This window comes from Panthera onca, chromosome C1 (assembly GCF_046562875.1).
Source record: "Panthera onca isolate mPanOnc1 chromosome C1, mPanOnc1 haplotype 2, whole genome shotgun sequence".
Lineage (NCBI taxonomy): Eukaryota > Metazoa > Chordata > Mammalia > Carnivora > Felidae > Panthera > Panthera onca.
The window spans coordinates 118,715,805-118,738,570 of NC_138346.1; the positions used below are offsets into that span (position 1 = coordinate 118,715,805).

Genomic DNA, 22,766 nt, shown 5'->3' on the forward strand with positions numbered 1-22,766 from the left:
GAGAGAGGTGTGTGGGCGCTTCTCCGGCTGGGGGACGTCCTCCCTCGTGTTCCTCTCAGGCGGGCGCAGTCGGCCGGGTGCTGACCGCCGCGTGGGCGCCACGACGGGCGTAGGGGGCGATGCGGGAGCTGCATGGAGAGGGAAGACGAACGGGAAGCAAATCAGTGTGGAGGGGAGAAGACGGAGGAGACCCGCAAGGAGAGGAAGGAGGCGGGGGGCGGGAGGAAGAGGAGAAGCCTCAGCGCTGAGATCCCGGCGGGAGGGGAACTGGGGGCAGGGAGACCGCGTGCGCGTGGAGCCCGGTGGCGCGGGGAGGGGCGGAGAGTGAGGCGGGGCCGTTGCGTCCTGACCGGGGCGTGGCCTTATGTAAATGAGGCCGCGGTGGGCGCGGTAGGATTCCAGCGGGCGGTAGAATTCCCCGGGCTGTGGAAGCGCCCGAGCTGTGGCTCGGCTTGTCTGAGGACGACGTGTGTGGGGTGAGGATGGTTGAGACGGGAGTGGGTGCGGAGGGTTTTGGGGTGCGGGGAGGCCAGTGACCGTGTGTGTACAGTGTGGTGCGTGTGAGGCTGGGTTGGGGCGGAGGGGGAGGAGGCCATACTTACCTGGCAGGGGAGACACCATGATCAGGAAGGTGGTTTTCCCAGGGTGAGGCTTGCCCATTGCACTGCGGGTGTGCTGACCCCTGCGATTTCCCCAAATGTGGGAAACTCGACTGCATAATTTGTGGTAGTGGGGGACTGCGTTCGCGCTCTCCCCTGGTCAGCGGTTTTTCAAAGACAGACGTGTCTGAGTGCTTCTTTGCCTTGCTCTTCTCCTTTCTTTTCTTACTTTAGGGTGTTTTTTACACAGCGGAGTAAATTGCTGTTCTTTTTCGGCAGTTCTTTACTTGTGCTAGCTTTCGTGTTCGTCTCGTGTGTGGTTGGTTGTCTCTCAGGTTTGACGGTGGGAGCAATGTCCCTTGGGGAGTTCGAACTGTTCCCAAGTAATTCCCATTCCTGTCACCCTGATCCTGATACAGAGGCTTTTGAGGGTTTTGCTTTTTAAAAAAGGGCGGGGGGGCTCTGAGCTCTCGCCACACATGAGGCACCAGGACTGGAAGTGGGAGCTCAGGACCTGACCTGAGCTGGGTTATGAGCTTGAGCCCAAGTCAGATGCTTCACCAACGGAGCCTCCTAGGCGCCCCACGGGTTCGCATTTCTTAGTGATGGCCTCAGTGCTTTCTCTGCAGGAGGGGAGGGAAGTGGGACTGCAGTGGTCAACCGTTGCCTGACCTCCCCATTTTCTGCCAGCAGGTACAAGGGAGCTCACAGGGGCCTAAGGCCAGTGCTACTCAGAGGTGTCTTTGGGGAAAAAAAAGAGAAAAGAAAATCACTCCAGGGCTGCCTGGGTAGCTGAGTGGTTGAGCGTCCGACTTTGGCCCAGGTCATGATCTCAGGGTTCCTGAGTTTAAGACCCACCTCCTGCTCTGGGCTGACAGCTCTGAGCCTGGAGCCTGCTTTGCATCATGTGTCTCCCTCTCTGCACTGCGCGCGCTCTTTCAAAAAATAAATAAGAACCGTTAAAAAAAAAAAAAGAAAAGAAAAACACTCTGAAAGGAGGGGATTATATGGAAAAGACAAAAAGAATCACAGGGGGATTTGGTTGGGTTCCCACAGCGTCCCCGTGGGTTGGGGGAAAGGGGACTCTCACACAACAGGAACTCAGGAAACATGCACACAGGGATTGGAGCATATGGAAGGCATTTCACACATCTGTAAACATTTTGCCTAACGTGGAAATCGTGGTATGTGCTTGGCCGTCATAAGGTGCCTGAATCAGGAAATCTGGAGGTACTCTCCCTGAGGAAAGGATGGGGCAACTACCTTTGTTCTTGCAGAGCCATTCTGAGCCCTGAGAGAATCTTACATGTGGACTGACATTCCTCAAGATCAACGCAGAGACCCTACACTTTTAAGTTTGTTGGGTTTCCCGTGTGTGGCCAGAGGTCCCCTGGCGGACAACAGTTGACACGCGGAGTACAGAAGTAGGCCAAGAAACAGAATATTACCTGGATATACCACATTACTTACCGCCCTCACTAGTCTCACTGAACATGGGAGTGGGCATTTGAATACCTGGTATTCAACAAGGTTTATGGAAAAAAAAAAATGGACAGTTTGGGTTAATAGTTTAAATTGTTGTGTCCACACTGAATTCCATGGGCAGTGAAGAAAGTTTTCTAGGTTCTGAGTGTGGAAATGAGGGGCTAAAGGATAAAAACCAATTCTACAACTCAATGTAACTTTGGTAACTTAGTATCTTTCACACTTGACACAGTTTTCTTTCATTTTGTCTGACGCCCTGCTCCCGTGAGTAAGTCTAAATGTATTTGTACAAGAAAGTTGCTATCAATACAAAACATAAAATCCATACCATTGCGTTTGGCCCTGCTTATTCCTAACGGTATTTTAGGCTGGTTTCTAACTGCTTGTAGCCATGTTATGGCTCCCTCTGAAGGCAGCCCATTCTAGCCACAGGCACACTTCTCCTTGGCCCCACCTCTAGTCTAGGTTAAGCAGACCCTCTGAGCTGGCTCCCTCACTGGGGGAAGGATGTAGGTCAAGCAGGTAATAAAGGGAAATGGAGAGAGGATGCTTAAACCAGGCATTGTCATGAGTGGGATGGACAATGTGGGAGGACCATGGCATTGCTAAAGTAACATGCCTGGCGATATCTCTCTCTCTCTCTCTCTCTCTCTCTCTCTCTCTCTCTCTCTCTCTCTGCAAACTTGCACTGCCCAATGAGCAATGCTGGGAGAAACCATTGTATCTCTTCTCGGAGGAAGAAAATTGGATTCCTGCTGATTTATAAGCTCAGCCTAAAAACTCCACCCAGACAATTTGGACAGAAGAACAGGAACTGGGTTCCTTGCAGTTGCTCAGTTCCTTCAGTGACGCTGGCCTGGAGAGAAAGAAAGGTACCCCCAGTCAACTTTCCGCATAAACATCGAGTGAGGAACCTCTTGCAAACACACTGTAGGGAGAGTCCTTACCTACGACATGCCTGTAAGTGGGAGGGATCTCGTGTGAGCAGAACCCTGTAGGGACTCAAACATATGCCTGTGGATTTATGTAGCTTAGTTTCCTGGAAACTGTCGCATCAGTTATGTGAGTATCAGCCTAGCAGATGACTTCTATCAGGTTCATCGACTTCAACCAGATTCATTGGGTACAAGTGACGACTTCACACAGCACTGAGAGAGCACGTATGTTAACTCGGGGCCAGAACACGTCCTAAGGTGGGAAGAAGTTTCTTGCAGTTAGTGTTGGTTGTCCGAGATTTCTTGTTGCTTTGCTTGTGCCTCACACAGTTAATTTTATCCTTGAAAATGTACATCAACCTGATACCAGAGAAGATTTGTGGTTTGGTGGGTCTGATTTGGCAATGCAGTATTTTATGTGTGTCCTTTTCAGATGGATGTGCTCTGATGCAATTCTCTGACTGTTCTTAAAACACTCATCATGGCCAAGATAAACAGGGATACTCTGTGAGCAAAGCGACTGGTGGATCATGGATTAAATACGTAGTGGCCTTTATGGCCACATTTCTTGCTGACACGTCTTCCAAAATCACGTATTGTTCTTTTTGCGCGTGCCCATTTGTGACTCCCAAAGCCCAGAGCCACCTTTCCCTGCTACCTTGTGGTCCTTGTCCTCAGTTCCCTACAAGTTCAGGATGATGACAGCTCTCATTAAATCCCACACAGGAGAAAGCCCATATATCGTAACTCTCTATCCCTTAGTAAATGTTAATTTCCCATATTAGGAAAGGAGCAGAGATAAGAGAATACCAAGTACAGTGAGCACTCTTACCTTGAGGAGGTACATCGACCTTGGGGAAATCTGCCACACCACGAGTGAAAAATTGTTCCCTGTCTCCCCTGGCATAATCTTAGGAGAAACGTAACCTTAGGAGAAATTTCGGATTTCTCTTCAGCCAAATCAGCAGAAATGTACATCCCATGAAACAGGTGGGGGTTTATACTCATTGCAGCCACAGAGATCACACCCCACGGTCTCAGTAAGAGAGTGGTAGAAAGAACCACACATGACAGGATTCGGGCTGTGGTTGGTTGATGGCGGGGAGGCTGGAAGGAAGCAGGGTCTGCTCTACCTCGAACACTGGTAGTCTGCACTGGCCCTTCTTGACTGCGGTGAGAGTCAGCAGTCATTTCCTTATGAAAAGAGGAGGGTGTTTGGGGAGTTGTAGTTTGCACGGTGACCTGGTGTTTGTGGGGCCTGCTTGGAATAATCAGCTAGTCTTGTTGTGTCTCATTGTCTCAGGGTTCAGAGTCTCTTTGAGGTTGAGATCCTGTATCTGAGACTGTTTATTCCCAGCGTGAGAACAAAACAGCCAGGCCGGGATGTCAGCAGGGCCATTCAGGGCATCAGAGGCTGGCCTTGTTCTTTCTCCCTGGAAATCCCTAACCTAGAGGTCAAGAAAGAGAGCACTCTGGGCTCGCAAGCTGTAGGAGTGAGCCTGGCTGAGTTACAGTGTAACTTTGCCTGAGTGTCTTGAATTTTCTTTTCTGTGGCTCAGTGTCTCATTTCAAAATGGGGCCAATGGGAGTTTCTCCTACACGAGTCGTCCCCGGTGTTACAGGAGAGGTTCAGGTGAAGCACTGAGCCCAGTGCCTGGCGGGGAGTAAATACTCAGCACGTATTAGCTCTGCTCGGTCCTCTGCTGTCAGCAGTTTTATCATCTGCCTCGTTCTTTTGGACAAGTGCAGACCATTTCAGGTTCAGATACAGCTTCATAAATAACTGTTCTGCAGTTGACAGAGATGTAGGTGGTTCCCGTGATTGCTCTTACAAACAATGCTGTGGAGGACATCTCTATCTCTATATCTCAGTCCTTACCTCTATCATCTTCATGCTCCCTTGTATATTTTTCCAGTATATATTTCTGTGAATGGAATTGCTCAGTTTAGAAATACATTTACAGGGGCACCTGGGTGGCTCAGTCATTTTGGCGTCTGACATCAGTCCAGGTGATGATCCTGTGCTTCCTGGTTTCGAGCCCCGCATTTGGGTCTGTGCTGACAGCTCGGAGCCTGGAACCTGCTTCCGGTTCTGTTTCTCCCTCTGTCTCTGCCCCTCCCCTGCTTACACTCTGTCTCTCTGTCTCTCAAAAATAAATAAACATTAAAAAAAATTTAGAAATATATTTGTACATACCTAATTTTCTAATTCCTGCCCTAGTACCTTGCACAGAAAATTTATGAATTCATATTCTCTATAATTTCAAGTATTTTTTGTTCCTCTCTCTTGCTGATACTGGATAGCATTTGTACCTACCATTTATTTTGCCAACAATTAACCCCTATTCAGAGATTTCCTCAAATGAGTTCACAGTCACTGGCCTCACTTACCTGACATCCCAGAAAAGCAGAAATCAACATGATTTTCTCTTTGCTCTCCTTCAAAGAGCAAAGAGAATGATTTTCTTTTTGCTCTTCTTCAAAGAGCAAAGAGAATAAAAAATTTCCTGTTTTATGACTGCTCTTTTTTCTCAGATAATCTGAGCCAAGACCAGTGCACATATATCACTCTTACTTCGTGAGAGCTCCTGTCTTTTGGGTTCACAAATTCTTCTGGGTTTTGAGGGTGAGAGGCTGGTTCACCAAAGAGGTGTGAGATTGCGATTCCCTGACTTCTGTTGACAGAGGGCCCAGGTTGGAGCCAAGTGTAAACTCAACCTGAGTATTAGGCCTCCATGATTGAGCTTGAGCAAAAGACAAATTGGAAAACAGAGACATTTAAGTTTGCATTTTCATTAAAATAGGACTTTACAAAATAGATCTTTTCTTTCTTTCTAGTCAAAAGAAGAGGAGAGGTTGCATTGAAAAGACTTTGGGAGAACATAATACAGTGGCTGTTACATTGCTCTCCTTGAATTGATTTGCCTGTGCGGGTAAGTGGTTCTTGCTATAAAACCTTGTCTGGTAGCTCAAGAGAACAAGAAGCTAGAAAAAAACTCTTCCATAGAAGATGGAGAAATTTGATAGATTTACAAATAATTATGTAGAATTAAGGGTTCTACCATGTTTCTTTGGCAACATTAAAGAGACATTTCTCCAGCACTTGAAATGCCCTTCACAGTGTCCCTGATGTTACAAGGGCTTGGGAGCAGTCATGTGAAAGTGAGGAACAGATTGCTACTGTGGTTTTTTCATACTTTTTTCTTTATAGAGATTAGCACACAAGTTTCAAAACATTACAAGGTTCAGCGGATTAGAAATAAGCATCCGAACTTCCCCATTGCTGCATATTAACAAATGACAAAACAGTAGTTTCTGACAACAAACATTTGTTATCTCCCAGTCCTGCAGATCAGAAGTCTGGCAGATGAGGCTGCTTCTCTGCTTGAAGAATTGATGAGTATGTTGCCCCCACCTGAACAGGTCTGACAGTGACCTTGTTGTGGTTGTCTCTCCCATGAGGAGCCACCCTCACCATCTCCCTCCTCTGGGGTCCTCTTCCCTGATCTGATTTCCATCTGTCATGATTGTTTCCACATACCCAGATGGCTTAGGAGGAGCCTAGATCTTTGGAGTCCCAGAACTGATCTCTGCCATCTCCTACTCCAGGAAGAGAATAAAAGGACAGAGGTCTTCATGAAGAAATGACCTCCATGAGGGATCCCCCAGTGAATGGAACAGAGGAGGAAACTATAGGGCAGTGGAGGTGCTAAAAGCCCAGATCACGGAAGCAGGACCCACTTCCCAGAAATGTCCCCATTTCCCATTGAAAGCCATCTTGAACGAGGGACTTGATCTCAAAGCTGAATCAGTCTGGTGAGCACTGGGGCTGTCAGAGTCTGCATCCTATGCTCATTGTTTACTAATGGGCTTCTTCCTTACCTGGGAATCTCCTTGGAATTTTTGTCTGAGATGCAGCTTCTTATCCCCATGGGATTTGAACAGGCACCACAGTGACTCTGATGTAGGTGACCTTCAGCCCCAAAGCTGGTGCCCAGGGACTGGAGCCCTGTCTGCTGCACGATGTCACATTTCACATCCAACACCCCAATGGTTCATGCTGCCTTCTATTTACAGTATATGTTCTCTATTTTACATGAGGAAAAGGTGCTCTAAAAGATAATAAAATCATCCACCAAAGTGTATGTGACATGTGGTAAAGCTGGTTTTGGAATCCTGGAATGTTTTTTTAATGCTGTGCTTTTATTGCTTTGTCACAGATCTGGGATAGGGTTTGTTTGGAAATGTGGTTGGGACTAGAGATCCGTAAAAGGCAGTTGTTCCTGATAACTGTTATTTATTTGCTTGACAAGTATTTACTGAACGTTTTCCCTGGCAGGCTCTTAATGGAGGCGCTGCGGAGACGGGATGAACAGGGCAGGCAGAGCGCCCACTGTCAGGAAGATGATTTTCCAGCCCAGGAGATCGGTGTCTTATAGATAACCACATCAATACATTTTAATTTCTGCTGTGATGAATTTTACTTAATTGTTGAGAACCTTGGGCCCATTGTGCCAGCCAGGCTTGAAAATCAAATGAATATAAACAATAGGACTGTAGAAGTATGACAAGGAAGTGTCCCAGGAAAGTTCCTTGCAACATTTTTGTTTTAACAGGGGCAGGGTGGGTACTGATGTTTGATCAGTGTCCTCTGAAATTCAGATGTGGGTTCCTGGAGGGTGTGATAGGAGAGTCCAAGGGAAGCTTGCGGCCAAGACACCTGTTGGTGTGTGTGCTGCCATCAAGCGATGAGGGAGTTTGGGAAAATCTCCTCATCTCTCTGGGCCTCAGTTTCCTCATCTGTAACATAGGTTGTTATTCAACTTCTCCAAAGTCCCTTGCCACTCAGTCTCTCTGAGAGCACGAGGGACTGAGGTGCCTATTAAACGTGTCCTGGGGACTGCGGCTGAGACCTGACTTGGTCCCTTGTCTGTCTGTCTCCTACAGGAGCCCGGCTGAGCCCACACTGGAAACAGAGGACCGAGGGAGCCGACGGAAGACAGAAAATCAGCAGGTGTGGAGCATGAGAATGACCCAGAGAAGGACAAAGGTAATGGTGGAACGGTGGCTGCCCAAGGACCTGAGAATACGGGCAAGTGGAGCTCAGAACAATCTGGAGAAACTGAGGAACGCGTACAGTAGCATCCAACCCTGCAAGGAGCAGCCTGAGGCGAGCAGTGAGGACTGGGGGTGTAAGGCACTCCACAATGAATGGTGCACCTGCCAGGGAGCCCCACAGGAAGGACGGGGGTTGGTTTGCACTGCCGGGAAGCACCGTTTCTAAGGGTAGGATGGTGTGACCATGAGGCTCTGCCCCAGTCCCCGAGCTTTGACGTTGGAGCTGCCCTGACAGTGGATGGCCTCCAAGGAAGTGTGGGTTTGGAGGGATCAATGGCGTTTGGATCACATTTGGAGATGTTCACTCTTACCACAAATCGTTTTGCCCTAAGGCGAGGAGGGGCCAGGGCAGGGGACCCTTGCATCTGAAGTCGTAATACTAATAATATTCTTCTGAATTTCTGGTCAGGAATGTGGAAGGCTTTACACATAATATCTGTTGACCAGTGATTTTCTTGACTATTGGTTGACTGCTTCATTTTCTGAGGCTGTGTTCAGAACTTGGAAATCAATACGATTTCCCGAGGAGGACAAAGCAGTGGGAGAACGATGCAAACACAATGTGGTAGCTCTCCTAACCTGGGGTGTTGTGGCAGAGCAGAGGATTGGAGTGGGGGCCAGGCCCAGGACATCTCTTCCCCATGACAGAGTGAGCCATTGAGAGGAATCCCCGAGGAGAACCCCGTCTTCATCAGAGCTCACCACAGGGCAGTGTCCTGGGACATGGAGAGGGTAGGGCAGGTTCCTCTCTGAAGGAGGGGATTTGCTACCTCTTGGGAGAAAGCAGGGGACCCCTGACTAGACATTTGTGAGTGGAATGGAGATGAGATGGTCAGAGATTGGCAGCAACTTGTATTTGATCAGTGAAAGGAAGTCCCTGAGGGCCTCCTCAGTGCTTGGCTCGGTGCTAGGAACCCCGAATACAGTGGTGAATAACACATTCTCCCAACTGTCCTGGGGATCTCAGTCTGGAAACAGGACGTCATGAGAAGTGTAGTGCTGGTGGGTTCCTTGGAAGAAATGGCCAAAGCTACTTGGCGATGACCTCGGTGATTGTCCTGGTCTGCCTGTGTGTTTTCCAACAGCTGGGTGACCTGCCTTGGCCCAACAGCCCTGGAGCCTCAGCCACATTTCAGCCTTTTAGGACACGACTGACACACGGGGTCCATGGTGGCTTCAACCAGTCAATACTGCCAAGGTCTTCAGAGGAAACGGCTGGCATCTGCGGCTAATACCCACTATGCCTTGGCCAGCTGGGGAAACGGAGGCAACCTCACTAAATCTCATAGGGTCATCCTCTCCATAATGACCAGTGATGATCTGTCTTCCTCTCTGGTAAGTTAAATGCTTTTTGGTCTTCCATATTCTCTCGCCACATAAAAACTAATATAAATATTGGCCCAATTTTAGAACAAGGACATGTACTTCACGTACAAAGGGAGTAGAGCAACTTCCAAGCTTCAGTGAGAACGTACAGAAACTCTTACAACTGAATAGTAATAGGATACATCACTCCAAAATTGCGTAAAAGATGCGTATGGCCATTCTGGAATAGGCACTTGAGTCATCCACCATTCTTCTTTTTAAAATCACTTTGATAATTCAAGATCCTTTCCATTTCCATATGAAGTGTTGGATCAGCTTAGAAATGTTTGCTAGCATGTCTGCTGGAATTTTGATTGGCCTTGTATCAGATCTGTAGATCAATTTGGGAAGAATTGACATGTAAACCATATTGAGGTCTTCCAATCCACAGCAAATTTTACCTCTCCATGTGTTTAGTTCATTAATTTCTCAAGGTAATGCTGTGTAGTGTTCAGTGTACTGTTCTGACATGTATTTTGTGTGATAAGACAGTGCAAGAAGAGAATTGGTCAAGAGTCTTTTAAGTTTATTTTTATCTATTCTGAGAGGGCTATAGAGAGCAAGCAGGCAAGGGTCAGAGAGAGAGGGGAGACAGAATCCCAAGCAGGCTCCACACAGTGAGCACAAACCCTGAAGTGGGGCTCGATCTCAGGAACTGTGGGAGCATGACCAGAACCAAAATCACCAGTCGGACACTTAACCAGCTGAGCCACCCAGGCGCTCCTGGTCAAAAGTCTCGAAGAAGAAATACCTCACAAAACAAGATATACACATGGCCAAAAAGCACTTGAAAAGATGCTCCGCTGGAAACCACTTAAAGGCATAAAGTTGAAGAAAAATCAAAATGGCTTCACTGATGTTTCCGCAGGTTCGATTTTAAACTAAGTAACCTTTTTCTTGTCTTCTGCAAAGCTCCCCTCCTCCCTTCTTAGCCTTCTGTATCAGGAAGCAGGTACACCCCAGGACATGAGGAAGGAGGGTAGCGGCATGTACACAGTTGCTGTCGCTACTGGCTACACCTTGATTTTCCCGATAAGACCCCCAACCCCTTCCTCCAGGGGCAGGAGCTGGCAGTTTTTGAAGGCCTTAGCCTGCTGTCGTCCTCTTTGCCTGGGAAAGCAAGAAAGCTGTTAGTGTTCCTCCTTATCTCAGACTCTGTCTTTGTGGTATATTTTGGCTCCAAAGCACGGAGGTCAGTTTTCCAGAACACACTCAGTCATCAGGAGGAACACAAGTTAATGCTACCGTGAGTTAGCGTTACACGTCCATTGCCATGGGCTAAAATGAAGAAGACCGGAAATATATGTGGTGAGGATGTGAAGTCACTAGAAGTTTCCAACACTTGTGGGAATGAAAACTGGTCCAGTCATGTAGAGAGGCTGAACCATAGTTAAACATTGACCACTCACATGAACAGCCATTTCACTTCTAAGTATTTACACACCGATCTGTACATGAATACTCCCCATCGCTTTCTTCACAGTGGCTAAACCCTGGAGACCACACAGAGGCCACTAGTAGGTGACTGTATAAATCGACAGGATGTAGCCGTTCGGAGGAATACTACTTAGCGATAAAAAAGCACGAACTGGCGATACGCGCAGTAATATGGATGGATTTCAGAATCCTTATGCTGCACCAAGGAATGTAGGCACCAAAGCGTTCCACCTACCTAGAGTTGTTAAAAAAGGCAAACCCACCTGTAGGGTCAGTGGGTGCCTGGGGCTGAGGCGGAGACAGTGATGGACTGCAAAGGGCCACAAGGGAAGTTGTGAGCTGGAAGAAATGCCGTGTCTTGATGGTAGCTGGAGTTTGATTTTGCTGTGCATTTAATTGTACGCCTTATTTACTTTTTTAATGTTCATTTATTTATTCTGAGATTGAGCAGGGAAGGGGGAGAGAGAGAGGGAGAGCAAGACAATCCCAAGCAGGTTCCACACTGTCAGCACAGCACCCGATGTGTGGGCTTGAATCACTAGCCGTGAGATCATGGCCTGAGACAAAGTCCAGAGAGTCAGATGCTTAACTAACTGGGCCACCCATACCCCGCATGGTACACTTTAAAAATGCCGTCTAACGTACCCAAAGTATCCCCCGGTAGCATTCGTGTGATAATCTAGTGTATTTCTCCATACCAACCGTGAGCATTTAGAAAATGAAATTTAAAAACAAAATAAAATTAAACTCAATAAACACAATAGAGATTCACATCCACACAATCATTAAATGCATAAGAACACATATAAGGAAGACTCCAGACAACTATTGCTGACAGAAATTAAAGGAGATCTAGATACATATAAAAGTGTATACAGCACCTTCATAGATGAGAAGATCCAATCTTGTTGGAATACCAAATCAATATTACCCTGATTCCTATTGGAGTAGGCATTTTGGGGAGAAGTTACCAACTAATTCTAAAATGTATGTGGAAGGGTGCCTGGATGGCTTGGTCAGGTCCGCGTCCGGCACTGGATTCTGGCTCAGGTCATGATCTCACACTTCACGGGTTTGAGCCCTGGGGGCATTGGGCTCCATACTGACAGTGTGGAGCCTGCCTGGGAATCTCTCTCCCTCCCCCTCCCCTACTCACTTTCTCTATCAACATAAAGAACTTAGAAAAAAAGTATAAAAACCTGGATTTCATAAAGTATTAAATCCTTCGTTGATCATAAATCACTATTTAAAAAGTGAAAAGACACACCCTCTCCCTCTCTGTCTGCCCCTCCCCCTCTCAAAATATGTAAAATTTAAAAAGTCATCATAAAATACACAGTGAAAACACAATCCACAGTCCAGGAATAATTCCTTGCAATACCTCATATATGGCAACGACCTTATCCAAAATACAGAAAGAACTTACACACATCACAAAGAAAATTACAGAGAACCGAGCTTATTGATGAGGAAAAGATCTCAAAAGGAGCTTCATAAAAGAAGATACCCAAATGACCAAGAGCATTCGAAAACTAAACCGAGCACTAACAGCTAGCAGAATGGCTAAAATCAAAAGGACCAAGAATACCAGGTATGTGGGAATGTAGAGAAACTGGGACTGCCTATCTTTGGGCGGAAATCTAGAAGGAGACAAAGCCTTTGCAAAAGTCTGTGTCAGTTTCTCTGCTTTCCCCAAGCATTTTATTCCTAGGATGTGTACCTGGGAGGAACCAGTGGGTGTCTGCACAAACACAGTTTGTACATGATTATTTGTCCTTACTCTGTGTGTGATAACCAAAACTAGATCTGTCCAGCAGGAACACGGATAGTCAAATTGTGCTATAATCCCCAAGCAGAGTATTTCTCGGCAGCATCAGCACCAATGGCTGACACACAGCTAATCAGGACGAGATCTCAAAACCAGACACCGAGTGAGAGAACACAGAACATAGGAGAACATACGACATCATTGCAGTTATATGAAGTGTAAGAACAAGCAAAAGTCGTCTAGGGTGAGAATTCAGAGTGTGTTTGTGTTTGGAAATGGGTATTGACTGGCAAGGAGCAGAAGAGAACTTTGCGCCACGGACGAAAGTGTTCTATATCTCGATCTGGGTGGTGACAGGATGCATACGTACGTTAAATTCATTGAGCTGTGTGCTTGCGGTTTGTGCGTTTTGCTCTAGGTCAATTCGACCCCAATAAAGAACTGTTAGAATTGAAAAAGAGAGAGATGACCGAGCCGAAAAGAGAATAACAAATGACAGGAAATCGGTAACAAATATTGAACATGAACATCACAATAAGAATGTCTTGAGGAGAAACCCAAAGCGATTCAACAGAACAAACACTAAAAAGTATAATTTCATGCAAAACAGGAGAGTGAGAATGACAAGTTCAAATAAGATTAGAATGGCATGTTGCTGCCTTAGGAAAGTCACTCTAGAGCAATAAACACTGAGACGTATTCCAGCAAAAGTACTGTCAGTCGCTTTGATGTGGGGTACAAGGTTGGCTTTCGAGGCCATCCAAGATTCCTTTGGCTCTTTGGGGTCTTTTCTGGTTGCATACAAAGTTGAGGATTGCTTGTTGTAGCTCTGTGGAAAAGGTTGGTGGTATTTTGATAGGGATTGCAGTCAGTGTGTGGATTGCTTTGGTTAGTATCAACATTTTAACGATATCTGTTCTTCTAATCCATGAGCACGGGAAGTTTTTCCATTTCTTTCTGCCCTCTTCAGTGCCTTTCGTAAGGGTTCTCTAGTTTTCAGAGTGCAGATCTTTTACGTCTTTGGTTGGGTTCATTCCTAAGTATCTTACGGTTTTAGGTGCAATTGTACATGGTTTCAACTCCTCGATTTTTCTTTGTGGTGCTTCATTATTGATGTGTGGGAACGCAAGAGATTTCTGTATGTTGATTTTGTGTCCTGGGACTTTACTGAATTTGTGTATCAGTTCTAGCAATGACGTGGATGGAGCGAGAGTGTATTATGCTAAGCGAAGTCAGTCAGCCAGAGAAGGACACATATCATATGATTTCACTCATCTGTGGAATTTAAGAAACCCAATAGATGAACAATGGGCGGTTGGTAAAGAGAGACGCAAACCATGAAACAGACTCTTAAGTAATAGAGAGCAAACAGAGGGTTTGTTAACCTCCGTTCTATTAAATATGAAGGTAGGCCAAATGAACGTAATCAAATAGCATCAAGTTTATAGATGTTTCCAAAGTAGGTGGTCACTACATGTATTCAAGGACATACGTATAAATTAACATTTTGACAGTTCGAAAGAGATCTTGTGAGAGACACATGAAATCCGTAAGTGACAAGCATGAAATATGGTTGTTTAGTGACATTATAAAAACAACAAAAAAAAACCAACTCACACATAGAGAAGGAATCGAGGATATAGGGATATCCAACATCAGTTTAATGGAAAGCCAAAATGGTGCCCCAAGAGGGGATAAGAAAGCCTCATAACACAGGAAAACAGCCAGAAGAACAGTGAGAGTTGGGACAAAACATTTTCCTCAAGTAAATATTTATTCACTTAGTATTATACTCTGACTCCTGTCTTACACTTTTTAATGGATAGAGGACAAACTAGAGAGACCCAGAGAAGAACATCATGACAGTCTAAGGCTTTGGAATCTTTCACTCACTGGAAAAGCCTGAAGGTCTGTTTGACCTTAAAGAGAAGTGGGGTGGCTTGATGACAGCCCTTTAGTAAAACTTGGGAAACTATTTCTGCCTTGATGTTTTTATGCACACACAAGAATGAACAGTGAGAACGATGCTGAGATGTGTTTGGAAAGAGATGGGGTCTGTGGACCCTGGGGGGCTCATTGGGTTGAGTGTCTGATTCTTGATTTTGGCTCAGGTCATGATCTCACGGTTCATGAGATCAAGGCTCCCGTACGGTACTGTGCAGATAGCACAGAGTCTGCTTGGGATTCTCTCTCTCTCCCACTCCCTCCACCCCATCCCGCTCACGTGCTCGCGCTTTCTCTCAAAATAAATAAATAAACTTAAAACAGAGACAGACAGAGAGAGATATGGGATCTGTGGTATTAGCACAAGGGTAGACAACTACTGAGAGTGGCCGCTGAGGGGTGGTCCCCATCAGTGGTGACCTTCAGGGGAGACTAGGCAGCCTTGGGTATCCGCGTAGCCTTGGCACCTGGAAGGCAGTGGCTCCCAAAGTTCCATGACACCCCCGCGTTCCAATTCTGTTATTGCAACTGCAGACCGTCACCTGGCGTGCCGGGTGCTCGGTCTGTCATTCCAGTTGGAGTCTGAGCTACAGGCAGTGCCTCGGGCTCTCGACTCTGGCATCTCGAACCTTCTTTTTGTAGCTGCTGACTCTCCAGTGCTGTGGGGTGTTGTTCAAGTTGTTCCCAGTAGTAAGTAAAGAATTGCTGTATCCTCGCCCCTCAGTCCTGATTGAACCTACTTGATTTCACTTGTTTTTAACCCGTCGTGTATTTGTTTCTTCTCCCCAGTCCCCAGCTCTACCTCTTCTGCCACATGTCACCATGGCAGCACCTCTTGACCCGGTGTCTGATCCAGGGACAGAAATGAGCCTCCTGGAACTCAACCAGGAGCTTCAATCCAAGCTGGAAGCAAGCCAGCAGGACTTCCGAGACCTCAGAGAGAAATTCCTTGTATCCGAAGCTACTGCCTACTCCCTGGCCAACCAGCTGCAGAAATATAGTAAGTCCTACAAGGTCAGGGTCACCAAAGTGATGACTGTCTGTATTCCTGGAGACAGGAATTGGCTTTGTGTGGAGAGAAAACGAAAGCCCTCTCCGGACTTTGTCTTCTCTATTTCCATCGTCACGATCAATTCCATTGTGACCACAATCCAGGAAAAGTAGCAGTGGGTATTTCTTAATGTATGTTTGTTGGTTTTGAGAGAGACAGTGTTAGTCAGGGTGGAGCAGAGAGAGAGGGAGATAGAGGATGCCAAGCAGGCTCGGTGCTGTCAGCACAGAGGCTGACGTGGGGCTCGATCTCAGGAATGTGAGATCATGATCTGAGCCGAAATCAAGAGTTGGAAGCTTAACAGACTAAAGCTCCCGGAGGACCCAGTGGAAGTGGGTGTCTTACCCTCATTTTGCCGAGGATGGGAAGAATGGGGAAAACGAGACTAGCAGTTTCTCCAGGTTGGTTTGCAGTGCTGTACAGTGTGGGGTTACAGTTAACTTTCTAGTGATTGATTCCTGACGCAGACCCGGAAATGCCTGGTCCTCTCAGGGTCCTGTGTGTGTGTGTGTGTCACATCCTGCATCACTGTTGGCCTTCGTGTCTCGGACTAATGAACTCCATCACGTCCCACTTCTCTGAGGTTCCAATGGCAAAGCAGCGAGCTGTTTCACTGGGGAAACTTGCTGATGGTGCACACGGGGCGCGGGCGGGGACCAGGAGACACGGCCAGCTTGCAAGGAGCTGGAAGATGGGTCTGCTTTCCCTGAAACTGCGGTATCCACGAGGAATGCCGTCCAGACAGTGACTCCCCTGATGAGAGGGAAGCCGTGCTTCGTGGGCACAGGCTCTGCTTCCTGAGTCCTCGGTAGCCATTGACACCCTGTGGCGAGGTAGAGGGCATTTCAAGGCCCATCAGACAATCTGTGCTCCCTCCTGTGTCTCTCCCTGAGCTGGGGAACCTTCAAGGATGCAGGATGGCCAGCAGGGCCAGGCCTGGGCCAGGAGTCAAGCGGCCCGGTGAGAATGAGGGTGAGCGGGGGAGACCACAGCCCCGGTGACCGCCCAAGCCAGTGTGTGGAGCTGGCCCTCCCCCACGGTCAGCCTGGAATGGGGAGGCCAGCTGCCTGTTCATTCAGAGGGGGCTGCCATGGCGGGAGGAATCCTGAGTTAGGGGTATGTGTGCAGCGGGGCGATGGGAAGGAATCCTGACGACTCTGAGCCCGAACTGTTGCTGTTTCCTTACCAAGAGTTTTCCATAAAACAAGGGGAGGTGGGATTACAAATGACTGATGGGGAGAAAAGTAACGTTGGAAGCGGCTCTTTAGCAAGGTGAAGAGATGATGAGCTTTGGGGTAAGGACAAGCAAAGTTTTCTTTGCATCTTTCCTGATAACCGTGACACAAGTGCGGGAAACCACTTGTGAAGACGACGAAGGAAGACATCACCCAGGAGCTTGGGGTGGAGGGAACACAGTCTGGCTCTGGGCCAGTCTTCCTGTGCTCCCCGCCATGCTGCCCTGCCCCGATTTCTGTGCCTCACATTCCTCCTCTGTGATCCTGCTGCTGTCATAGTACCTGCTGCTTTGAGTGGAGGGGACGGGCAGTGAGAGAGGGACACGGGATCCGAGAAGTGGGCTCTGCGCTGAGAGCAGTGAGCCTGCTGCGGGGGCTTGCACTCACGAACCACGAGGTCATGACCCGAGCCCAAGGCGAAGCTCGCCTGACTGAGCCACTCAGGCGCCCCACCCCGTCTGCTGCTTCTGATACCACAAGCTTTGTTAGTGTTTGGCCGTATCGCTTTCAGGTCCTTCTGGTCTTACGCATTATAGTGCACACAAGAGTATGCGGGTGAACTTTTTGCCTTTGAGATATGTGCTCATTATCCAACTCAAGGGAACCATGAGTCAGTCCTGTGGTCCTAAGGGCCTCACTTCATGTCCCTGCTTAGTGTCCTACCAGCTCAGGTGAGTGGCCATGATCAGGGTGTCAGGGGATGTGGATTCTGATTCTGCCAAATCCCAGTCATTCACCTTGTCTGGTTCCTGTCCACGCCTTGGAGCTGCTCTTCCCTCAGCTCTAAAACAGGGAGGTATCAAATACCGTGTAGCTGGGGGGCTGAGGAATGAGATGCGCAGAGCCCGATGCTGGGGTTACATTGTCCTGGGGTACACCCCGCCCCCTCCCTGGAGGCAGCGAGCACAGCGGCACGTGTAGCTTGTCCACTGAGGCCAGTGTCTGTGTTCTCAGAGTGTGAAGAGTTGAAAGACATCATCGAATCCGTGCTGGGGGAGACGCTGCAGTGTAAGCAGGGGAAGTTGGCAGAGACCTTGACCGAGAAGCTCAGGTAAGGAGGGCTCCGTGGCTGGTGGGAGGCCGTAGGCATCTCTGACTCCTGTCAGCGACAGGTCTGGGTCAGGAGAAGGGGAGAAACTTGCCTGGCACACAGGTGCACACACACATCTGTCAAACAGTGAAGACAGCAGTACCTGGTGTATTGCGGACTCCAATTATTCGGGGCCTCGCTCAATGTTTGTATTTTTTTTTTTTAATTTATTTAAATCCAAATGAGTTCGCATATAGTGTATAAATGGTTTCCGCAGGAGATTTTAGGGTATCATCTCTTACAAATGACACCCGGTGCTCATCCCGAAAACTGCCCCCCTAATGCCCATCACCCATTTAGCCCATCTCCCACCCAAAACCCCTCCAGCAAGTCTCAGGTTATTCTTTGCATTTAAATGTCTCTAATGGTTTGCTTCTGTCTCTGTTTTTATCTTAATTTTCCTTCCTTTCCCCTGGTACATCTGGTTTGTGTCTTAAATTCCACATATGAGTGAAATCATGTGATCTTTATCTTTCTCTGATTGACTTATTCGGCTTAGCATAATACACTCTAGTTCCATCCACAGTGTTGCAAAGGGCAGATCCATTCTTTTTCATCACCAAGTAATGTTCCGTTGTATCAATTTATGTACCATGTCTTCTCAATCCATTCATCCGTCGATGGACATCTGGGCTCTTTCCATCCTTTGGCTATTGTTGATAACAGTACTATAACATTGGGGTGCAGGTGCCCCTTCGAATCAGCATTTTTGAGTCCTTTGGATAACTACCTAGTAGTGCTATTGCCGGATTATAGGGTAGCTCTTCTCTAAATTTCTTGAGGAACCTCTGCACTGTTTTCCAGAGTGGCTGCACCAGTTTGCATTTCTACCAGCAAAAGTGCCAAAGTGGTCCCCTTTCTCCACATCCTCACCATCTGTTATTCATTTTAGCCATTCTGACAGATAGGAGTGGTATCTCATTGTGGTTTTACTTTCCTTTTCCCTGATGATGAATGATGTTGAGCAAGTTTTCATGTGTCTGTTACCATCTGGATGTCTTCTTTGGAGAAGTGTCTGTTTCTATCTTTTGCCCATTTCTTTACGGGATCATTTGCTTCTTGGGTGTCGAGTTTTGAGTTTGATCAAGGTTGTTTTATACATATTGAATACTGACTCTTTATCCGATATGTTGTTTGTAAATATTTTCTCCCATTGCTTCGATTGCCTTTGAGTTTGTTGTTTGTTGAAGCTTTTTATCTTGATCAGATCCCAGTGGTTCATGTTTGCTTTCCTTTCCATTGCCTCAGGAGACGTGTAGTAAGAAGTTGCTGCGGCCGAGGTCAAAGAGGTTGCCACCTGTCTTCTCCTGCAGGATTTTGATGGTTTCCTGTCCTACATTTAAGTCTTTCATCCATTTTGAGTCTATTTTTGTGTACGGTGTAAGAACGTTCTCCAGGTTCATTCTTCCACACATCTCTGTCCAGTTTTGCCAACCCCATTTGCCGAAGAGACTGTCTTTTTTCCATTGGATAATCTTTCATGTGTTGTTGAAGCTTATTTGGCCATAGATTTGTGGGTCCATTTCTGAGTTCTCTCTTCTGTCCCCTGGTTCTGTGTGTCTGTATTTGTGCTGATACCATACTGTCTTGATGATTACAGCTTTATAATATGACTTGAAGTCCAGAAATGTTAGGATTACTTGTTCTAGCTCTGTGAAGAATGCTGGTGTTCTTTTAATAGGGATTGCATTGACTCTGTAGATTGCTTTGGGTAGTATTCAGATTAAAAACATTTTTTTTTTTAGTATTTCTTTTATCTTGGGAGACAGAGAGACAGAGTGCAAACAGGGGAGGGACAGAGAGAGAGAGAGAGAGAGAGAGAGAGATCCAGAATTTGAAGCAGGCTCCAGGCTCTGAGCGGTCAGCACAGAGCCCGATGTGGGGTTCGAACCCACGAAGTGTGGGACCATGAACTGGGCTGAAGTCGGATGCTTAACCGACTGAGCCACCCAGGCACCCCAGTGATGACATTTTAACAATATTTGTTCCTCAAATCCAGGAGCATGGAATGTTTTTCCATTTTTGTGTGTGTGTCTTCAATTTCTTTCCTAAGCTTTCTACAGTTTACAGCTTTTTATAGTTACAGCAAATCTTTTACCTCTTTGGTAGGTTTATTCCCATGTATTTTGTGGTTTTCAGTACCCTAGTAAATGGGATCAGTTCCTTGATTTCTCTTTCTGCTGCTTCATTATCGGTATAGAGAAATGCAAGCAATTTCTGTACGTTGACCATATTCCAGCGAATTTGCTGAATCCATGCATCAGTTCTAGCAGTGTTTTGGGGAGTCTTTCTGGTTTTCCATGTGGAGTATCATGTTGTCTACAAAGAGTGAAAGTTTGACTTGTTCCTTGCTGATTTGGATGCCTTTTATTTCTTCTGCTGTCTGGTTGCTGAGGCTAGGACTTCCAATGCTATGTTCAACAACAGTGGTGAGAGTGGAATTTCTGTCATGTTCCTGACCTTAGGGACGTCAGTTTTTCCCTATTGAGGATGATATTAGCTGTGGGTCTTTTGTAATCGGTATATATGATCTTGAGGTATGTTCCTTCTATCCCTACTTTCTTGAGGGTTTTCTCAAGAAAGGATGCTGATTTTGTCAGAAACTTTTTCTGCATCTATTGAGAGGATCATGTGGTTCTTATCCATTCTTTTATTCATGTGCTGTATCAGGTTGGTTGATGCGCAGATATTAACACAAACCTTGCGGCCCAGGAATAAATTCCCCCTTGATTGTGGTGAACAATTCTTTGTTGTTGTTTTTTTTAATTTCTCTCTATTTTTGAGAGGCAGAGGGAGACAGAGTGCAAGTGGGGGAGGGGCAGAGAGAGAGGGAGACCCAGAATCTGAAGCAGGCTCCAGGCTCTGGACTGTCTGCACAGAGCCCGATGGGGGCCCAAACTCACGAACTTTGAGATCATGACCTGAGCTGAAGTCGGACGCTCAACCGACTGAGCCGAAGTCGGACGCCTAACCGACTGAGCCACCCAGGCACCCCGTGAATAATTCTTTAATGCATTGTTGGTGTGGGTGGCTAGTATCTTGTGGAGAATTTTTGCATCCGTGTTCATCAGGGAGATTGGTCTGCAAGTCTCCTTTTTAGTGGGGATTTGGATGGTTTTGGGGTCAAGTTAATGCTGGCCTTGTAGAATGAGTTTGGAAGTTTTCCCCCCATTTCTATTTCAAACAGCTTCAGAAGAATAGGTACGACGCTTCTTTAATGTAGGGTACAATTTCCCTGGGGAACCATCTGGCCCTGGACTCTTGTTTGTTGGGAGTTATTTTATTGCTGATTCAATTTCTCAACTTGTTATGTATCTGTTCAAATTTCCTATTTCTTCCTATTGCAGTTTGGGGAGGTTATATGTTTCTAGGGATTTATCCTTTTCTTCCAGATTTGGGCCATTTGTTGGCATATAATTGCTCATAATAATGTCTTCTTTTTTGTGTGTATTTCTGCAGTGTTGGTTGTGGTCGCTTCACTTTCACTCCTGAGTTTATTTATTTGGGCCCTTTCCTTTTTCTTTTGATAAAGCTGGCTAGGGACTTACCGATAATGTTAATTCATTCAAAGAACCAGCTCTTGGTTTCGTTGATGTGTTCCGTTTTATTTCCATATCATTGACTTCTGATCTCATCTTTATCATTTCCCTTCTTCTGCTGGTTTTGGGCTTCATTTGCTGTTCTTTTTCCAGCTCCTCTAGGTGTAAAGTTAGGTTGTGTATTTGAGACTTTTCTTCCTCTTTTATGAAGGCCTGGATTGCTATATGCTTCCCTCTTATGATCGCCTTTGCTGCATCCCAGAGGTTTTGGCCTGTCGTGTTTCATTTTCATTGGCTTCCATGTATCATTCACTCTGTGTCAAATAAATATCATTTATTGAGCTGAAAGTCACCAAATTCAAGTGAACAATTTGTGGCATTGGCCACATTCACACTGTTGTGAGATCACCACCTCATTTGCCTATAACACAGTCACCTCCTGAGGGATGACAGCTTGTCAGTCATGTTTTCCTTCAGACAATGCTGTCCTCTTGACCGTGCCGCTCTCCTGACCTGTGTAGTCCACACCAGCTGTCCTGTCCACATTTCTGTGGCTGGCGCTGGGTCCATGCACAGCACGATGCACACCGTGTAGGTTCACAGGAAATGGCTGTGCCGCAGCGAGGGGCTGAAGGGACATCTCTCTGACAGGTGTTGAGGAAGACACCTGGCTTTGTTTACAGAAGAAGGAGCTGCAGAGGAGGTCAAGGAGACTCCCCGACACAGAGGAGCCTTGTTTTACCTTCTTTCTGTGTCACAGGCAGGGCCCCACACACGTGCCAGAACGCGGCCTTGAGGGCTCCTTGCGGAAAATCACAGAAACGTCCGTGAAAGCTCTCAGAGAATCTATTCAACTCTGTGTTTTAAAATTTTCTCTATGTCCCACCTTAGGCAATATCATATCCTGATTAAAGCTCAGGCTGAAGAGCTGACCCAGTTGTGGCAGAAGTTACGGGAAGGGAGAGAAGTTTCTGAGCCAGTCGATCAGCACCTCAAGGACCTCCTCACCCACGATGACCCCGAGCGTTCTCAAGGCCAGGGCATCCAGAAGCAAGTGGCCGAGGGACACAGGCTGGCAGAGTGCCTTGCCCGCCAGCTCAGCCCCGGTAAGGCGGCCACAGACCCTGAGTGCACTGAGCTGCTCCGAGGTCCTGGGCTCCCCAGACATCTCCCGCCTCCCCTCACATTGTTGGCAGCCGC

General features: G+C 46.9%; 2 protein-coding genes and 1 non-coding gene across 3 annotated transcripts in view; all 3 read left to right on the forward strand.

Annotated features, from left to right (window-relative positions):
- The window catches only part of LOC132677338 (uncharacterized), a 77,634-nt gene extending 68,709 nt beyond the window's left edge, over positions 1-8,925 (forward strand). The window contains exon 2 of the mRNA XM_081796402.1: positions 7,967-8,925. Coding sequence (XP_081652528.1) covers positions 7,967-8,303 — 337 coding nt within the window. The 3' untranslated portion in view covers positions 8,304-8,925. The remainder of the gene's footprint in view (positions 1-7,966) is intronic.
- LOC132677222 (U1 spliceosomal RNA) lies at positions 595-758 on the forward strand. Its single transcript, XR_009609242.1, has one exon. It is a non-coding gene; the product is annotated as a U1 spliceosomal RNA (small nuclear RNA).
- A 33-nt stretch (positions 8,926-8,958) lies between the features above and the next one.
- The window catches only part of LOC144617202 (NBPF family member NBPF6-like), a 30,501-nt gene continuing 16,693 nt past the window's right edge, over positions 8,959-22,766 (forward strand). The window contains 6 exon segments of the mRNA XM_078451520.2: positions 8,959-9,309; positions 9,311-9,472; positions 15,294-15,341; positions 15,441-15,651; positions 17,892-17,988; positions 22,458-22,672. Of these exon segments, the coding sequence (XP_078307646.2) occupies positions 9,178-9,309; positions 9,311-9,472; positions 15,294-15,341; positions 15,441-15,651; positions 17,892-17,988; positions 22,458-22,672 (865 nt within the window). The 5' untranslated portion in view covers positions 8,959-9,177.